Raw genomic sequence first — 7,333 nt, forward strand, 5'->3', positions numbered from 1 at the left:
TGAACATTTAACTAAAACCCAACGTTTTATTCAGTGGATTTATTTCATGGTCCTTCGACTGCTTCGACACTAGCAAATCGATACAAACAGCTATTCGGTCCGGACAGTGATACCGAAGAGATCGAACGTTACGTGGAGAGAAAGATAGCAGAAGAAATCGACAGAGAATTGAGCGAAGACAGTGGTAACAGCGCAAGCGACAGCGAAGAAAGTGGTAACAGCACAAGCGATAGCGAAAACGACGAATGTGTTTGGAAAAAGAAAAAAAAAAGCGAAGAAGAAGTGTTAGAAATCACGATTGAAAACGATTTCATATTGCCGAAATCACCGAAACAAACCAGTCAATTGAATGAGTCGTTCTTGCAATATCAGCTAGCACTCTCACCAATCAAATTCACACCAAAACGACCAGAATTGCAACAAATTCAATCATTTTTGCAATTCCCATTGTTGCTTTCACCAATTTGCAACACACCGAAGCGTTTCAGGTCAGTGACACCAACAAACACAGGCCAACAACGTTTTGCCACGTCACCGAAAGAAGCGGACGAAACGCACACACAAAAACATCGTCACGCGAACAAAGAAAGAGAGAAAGAAGAAAACACTGACGTCAGCGAAACGCACACAAATCAACCGATTTGCACAAGTTTGAGTGACCGCGCACTCGCAAAAAATCACACGCACACGCACGCAAACGCAAATTCTCGTCCACTCTCTCGTGCTCATCATCACACGAATCCATTCGCTCAGCATCACAAAAAACAAAACTCTCTCGCTCTCTCATCCACTCACCACACCAACCCATTCGAAAAACGTTCACAGCCGCAAAAACAAAACGATTCACGCACACTCTCTCGTTCGCACGAACACATTAATCCGTTCGCCTCTCAGCGCCGCGCGCACACAGCCAAAACAGAACGCACAAACATAAACGTTCAATCATCGACTGAGCCACTATCTCGCACACATCAACGCATCGATCCACTCACCAAGACAACAGCAACCGCAACCGCACCAACACTAACACAACACAAATTCAGCAACTTGCGCGTGGAAATCACCAACGAACATTGCACAAACACAACTTCAACAGACGAAGTTGATAACGTCACGCAACCAGAGCTACGTACACTGGAATTGCGCTCAAAGGTCGTTCCAGACGGCATGTTCATTGCAGTTGCGGTGGAAAACTCAAAACGCTATTCAAAGAATGCATTAAAGAGGATTACCCGCAATCTGTTATCACAAATGTAATCCCTTTTACTCTCTCCTTTGCACAAATATGAAATCATTGTAAATTCTTTCCTCATTTCATTTCTCATGCATTGTATTCATTTAATTCACTTTTTACACGCATTATAAACGTAACGCATCGCATCGCATAGCACGAATTGAATTGATTTGAATGATTTAAATTAGCATTGTAGAGGACAAATGAATGAAGGCATTGAAAAAGGAAATTATCGCATATTTAGCATCGCAATGAATTTTGAATGAGTTTGAATCGCATTTTTTTTCATCTCATTTTTATCGCAACACAGAGTTTGCATCGCATATTAGCATAGATTTTCGCACTTAATTAGCACTCGATTTAAAAGTCATCGCAGATCGCATATACACAGCATCCACTAGCATTACATTCATTTATCACGTTCAAATTGCATACATTTTGGCGTAAAACAAAAACCGCATGAATTTCATAGAATGAAATTATGTTAGCAAGTAAATTGAGAGTATCTTGTAGCACTTTTTCGCATTATTAGCAAACAAATCGCAAAACCATCGCATCACTTTTGTTCCACGAGCAAAATCGCAATAAATTAGCAATTTAGCACTTCAAAATCATCGCATTTTTTGGCTTCATTCATTTCACTCTTTACAGCAATTTGGGCAACTCGCATCACTTTTTAGCATCAAAACCATCGCATCGCATGAAAATTCTTGACCGAACACCAACGCATAAGATTGATTTAACTAACTAAACTGCATATCGCTTGAAAACTTGAATTTTCTTTCACGAATTGGCAAAAGGTAACATTCCTTTAACGCCCGAAAATGACTGATCTAACAAAACCATATGAAAAACTATTGCAAAAACGCGACAATCTTGTCCGTGCCATCTTGACTCATGAAACGAAAATAAAAGGCGGTGTCACCCCCACGGCAGCCGCTACACGGTTAACTCAACTGGATAGTTCATTCGAAAAATACAAAGAATTATGGGAAAAACTGGAAGAAGAAGATGAATTTGACTTGAATCATTTTGAGGTAGACAATGAGGTGATAACAGAAGCGTACATAAATACTGTTTCAATGATAAAATCAATAATCAAAGATCACTCGCAAAATGAAATAATGTCATTGAGTTCAACGTTAGCCGGCCGCGGTAATCATAGCGTCCCAGAAATAAAATTACCCACAATTTCCATTCCGAAATTCGATGGCAAAGATTTGGAATGGACCACATTCTACGACACTTTCTCTTCTTTAGTCGATCAAAACCCGAATATACCAAAAATAAGCAAAATGCATTACTTGCGCGATAGTCTAAAGGGGGAAGCGTTTCAAGCAATTTGCAAACTCCCAGCTTCTGAGGCAAATTATGACATCGCATGGAAAATGCTGTTAGAACAGTACCATAATACGCGTGCAATTGTGAACGATTGCTTGAAATCATTCGTTTTTCAAGAGCAAATTCAACATCGTAATGCGAGCAGCATTCGTAAATTGATCGACACAACGAAAACATCTTTACAATGCATTGAATCACTCGACGTGAGCATTGAGGAGTGGGATCCGTTTATCGTGTACATCTTGCAAACTAAGTTAGATAAAGAAACAGCAATTGATTGGGAAAAGAAATTGGGAGGTTCGAAAGAAATTCCAACATATGTTACTATGCTTGATTTCCTTGAAACGCAACATCGAATAATGAAAACGCCGGCAGGATTGCCTTGTAGCTCCCAACCCACAACACAGAAAATACATTCCACAATGATTGGCAAAAAGAAAGATGTGTGTGAAGTCTGCAAGGGCGAGCATTACGTGCTGTTCTGTGACACGTTCAACGCATGGACTGTCACCCAAAGAAAACAATTCGTCATAGAAAAAAGACTTTGCGCCGTGTGCATGAAAAAACATGAAGTTAACCAGTGTAAATCCAAGTTTCGTTGCAAAAAATGCAATGGTCTTCACAGCACAAAACTACACGAAGATGTCGCAACAACAAGCCAACGCGTAAGCGCTGTGAATGATCTGTCGATGCCCAATCAAAAACTATTGGCAACAGCCATTGTGAAAGTGCAAGACAAATTCGGAATTTATCATTTATTCCGCGCGTTGATCGATCAAGGGTCACAGGGAATTGTTGTGTCCGAAAAAGCTGTTCAAGTACTGAGTCTTCCTCGAAAAAAAACAAATGTGCCATTGCTCGGAATTGATGATAAGCCACTCGGAAAAGCGACAAAATCAATACGAATTCAAGTGCAATCTGCGGTAAATAGTGACTTCGTCATATCAATGGAAGCACTGATAATGCGCTCGATCATGTCAGTCGGCCCACAATTTGAAAAGCACAACGAATGGAAACATTTGAACGGTTTACAACTAGCAGATCCTGAATTTATGCAGGCAAATGCAGTTGACATTCTGTTTGGTGTGGACATTTACGGCATTATTGTTGAAAATGGTTTGAAAAAGGGCAAATTGCATGAACCAGTAGCACAAAATTCGTCGTTTGGCTGGCTTGTATTCGGTGCTGCATGCAAAGCAAAAGAATACAGCGTTCGCATTCATACAACTCGCTTGGCAAACACAAACAACAACGACGAAAATGAAGATTTAAATGTGGCATTGAAACGCTTCTGGGAGAGTGAAGAAGTGAATTTGAAGCCAATCATGACTGAGGAACATGAGAAATGTGTAACATTGTGCAAAGAAACGACGGTTCGATTGCCAAGCGGCCAAATCCAAGTATCTCTGCCATTTAACATGGATCGAAATGATGAGAATCTTCTCGGCGACTCCCGAAAAATGGCATTACGTAGATTTTTTAACTTGGAAAGAAAATTTGAAAAAGATCCAACTTACTACGAACGATATAAGGCCGATATGTTGAACTATCTTGCATGCAATCACATGAGCTTAAGCAGATCGCCACATAATGTTGGTTACTACGTACCACATCACGCCGTAACTCGAGAAGAAAGCACCACAACGAAACAGCGTACTGTCTACGACGCTTCAGCGAAAACTTCAAACGGGTTTTCCTTAAACGATCGTTGTCTGAATGGCCCGACCATACAGCCAGAACTTTTCGATACGTTCATTCGTTGGCGTACAAATGAAATTGCCTTGGTTGCCGACGTGGAAAAAATGTATCGTCAAGTCTCGCTCGCCCCGGAAGATCGAAAATACCAAAAGATTCTTTGGAGATTTTCGAAAGAAGAACCAATCCAAACCTATGAAATAAACTGCGTAATGTTTGGTAGCAAATCCGCTCCGTTCTTGGCAATCAATGCAACCTTTTATCTCGCTGATTGTGAAAAAGATAATTTTCCAAGAGCCGCTGAATGTGTAAAAACGTGTTTGTATGTCGATGATTGTATGAGCGGCAGTCACTCAGTCAAATCAGCAATTGAATTACAACGTGAATTAAATGGGTTGTTCAAATCCGGCCACATGCACCTTCGCAAATGGGCATCAAACAATGAATCAGCGCTAGAAGGCATTCCAGCTGAAGACCGAGCAATCAGCTCATCATTAACACTGAAAACAAGCGAAACCGTTAAAACGCTTGGCATGAAATGGACACCTGCATCTGACTTATTGAACTTCACAATCGATATGTCACGTTTGTCATCTGATCCCCGAGTTACAAAGCGAAAATTGGTATCAGATGCTTCAAAACTCTACGATCCGTGCGGATTGTTAGCTCCACTTACAATCAAGGCAAAAATTTTGATGCAACAAACCTTCAAAGAAAAGATTGCTTGGGACGATCTTGTGAGTGCTGCAATTCAAGCTGAATGGAATCAATATAAAGAAGAATTGCCCTTGATCAAACAGCTAAAAATCGATCGTTGGTTTAAAATTGAACAAAATTCTCAAGTGAAAATTCATGGGTTTTGTGACGCTTCAAATGATGCATTTGCTGCGAATGTTTACGTTGTGCAAACTTCCAACGATAAAACAACATCGTCTCTCGTATGTGCAAAAACAAGAGTCGCTCCAATCGAGCCGGTATGCACTCCTCGTCTGGAACTGTGTGGGGCAGTTTTGCTTGCAAATCTAATGTCACGAATTCAAGAAAATTTGCAGATACAAAAAGAACATGTGCATTTATGGACAGATTCGTCAGCGGTTTGGCATTGGATTCAGAATCATCCATCCCGCTTCCAAGTTTACGTTGCACATCGCGTTCATGAAATCCAAAAACTGTTTCCCGCAAACCATTGGAAACATGTGCGTACTCACGAGAATCCCGCTGATCTCGCCTCGCGCGGTGTTTCTGCACGCCAATTATTGAACAATTCGCTATGGTTTTCAGGCCCAAATTGGCTCACTTTGGATGAAACTCAGTGGCCAAAAATCAATTTGTCATTGCCATCAGAGATAAATTTGGAAGAAAAACGCACTCGAATCAATGTTGCTACTGTTACATCAAGTCCGTGCGAAATGAACTTCTTGCTACGATTCTCAAGCCTTCTTCGGTTGCTTCGCGTCACTACACGCCTGTTTCGATGTGCAAGACGTCACAGAAAGGAAGATGTTTCATCTTTGCCCGAATATGTAACGCCTGATGAATTAAATGAAGCCAAACTCGAGTGGGTTAAATACATTCAAGCATTGCACTTTGGCAAGGAAATTCACGATTTACGAAAAAATGGAATCGTCGATGAAAAGAGTTCACTACGTTCACTTAATCCACAACTTGACGAAAGCGGAATATTGATTGTCAACGGTCGATTACGGTATGCTCAGCTACCGGAAAGACAAAGACACCCAATGATTTTGCCGGCGAATAGTCATTTTACGCGGTTAGTGATCAATCGAGCTCATGCAACAACATTGCACGGCACTATTCATCTAACATTGGCCCGAGCTCGCCAAGAATTTTGGATTTTGAACGGTCGAAATCTTGTAAAATCGTTTGTCCACAAATGCGTTGTATGTTTTCGACAAAAACCCAGAGCCATGAATCAATTAATGGCACCATTGCCAGCTATCAAAACAGCTCCGTCTCGCGCATTCTTACATTGTGGGCTCGATTTCGCTGGGCCAATTCAAATAAAGAGCTCAAATAAACGCAATGCAATAACCGAAAAAGGTTACATTTGTGTCTTCGTTTGCATGGCTTCAAAGGCAGCCCATTTGGAGCTTGTCGGAGATTTAAGCACACAAAAATTCATCTTAGCCATTCGTCGAATGATGGCTCGCCGTGGAATGATTTCTGAGGTTTATTGCGATAGAGGCACGAATTTTCAAGGCGCAAACAATGAGTTGCCTCGTCTCTTTTTGGACGCCAAGGCCACAACATCAAAAGATATCGCTCAACTATTCGCTTCTGACGGCATTCGATTTCATTTTAATCCTCCAAGCGCACCGAACTGGGGTGGACAATGGGAATCGTTTGTCAAGCTAACTAAGCATCATTTACGCCGAATGACGACCGCTACTAATTTAACCTTTGAAGAAATGACGACGCTTCTAACTCAAATTGAAGCCTGTCTAAACTCACGGCCTCTGAGTGCTATAACGACAGACATAAATGATTTGGAACCTCTCACGCCCGGTCATTTGTTAATTGGCGCTCCTCTCAATTTAATTCCGGAGCCGAGCCTACTATCGTTGAAAGATAATTCACTCGACCGGTTTCAAGCCATACAAAAGGGGTTACAAACCTTTTGGAAGCGATTTTATGAAGAATACCTGCACACCCAACACCCCAGAAAGAAATGGTACAAGCCAAATGAAGATGTCAACTGTGGCGACCTCGTGATCATCATCGAAGATAACCTACCACCAGCGAAATGGATGATGGCGCGGATCATCGAGCTACACACTGGCGCGGACGGCTACGTGAGAATGGCAACGGTAAGGACTCAGCACTCAACTTTTCAGCGTCCAATTGTCAAACTTTGTAAATTACCAATCACTTAAATTGTAAAGTAGTTACATTTAGCACCAATAAAGGGGATCTGTTTTCTCCACACTGTGCAGGGACATTTTAACTTTAAGACTAGATTTCCAAAATATTATTTAGGTGTGTTCTCCCGGGAATATGTTCCAGATGGAACAACAAAATGTATTATTATTATTATTTTTGTAT

The 7,333-nt window shown here is 41.2% G+C and overlaps 1 protein-coding gene across 1 annotated transcript; it reads left to right on the forward strand.

Annotated features, from left to right (window-relative positions):
* Window positions 1-2,058: 2,058 nt before the first annotated feature.
* Window positions 2,059-7,098, forward strand: LOC129572379 (uncharacterized; the record flags this gene model as incomplete). The annotated part of the gene is made up of 1 exon (XM_055452325.1): window positions 2,059-7,098. A coding segment is annotated over exon 1 (5,040 nt), but the record flags the coding sequence as incomplete, so codon positions are not given.
* Window positions 7,099-7,333: the final 235 nt, after the last annotated feature.

The sequence above is a fragment of the Sitodiplosis mosellana genome, unplaced genomic scaffold, assembly GCF_009176505.1.
Source record: "Sitodiplosis mosellana isolate CC-2019 unplaced genomic scaffold, AAFC_SMos_1.0 Smas_scaffold_4853, whole genome shotgun sequence".
NCBI lineage: Eukaryota > Metazoa > Arthropoda > Insecta > Diptera > Cecidomyiidae > Sitodiplosis > Sitodiplosis mosellana.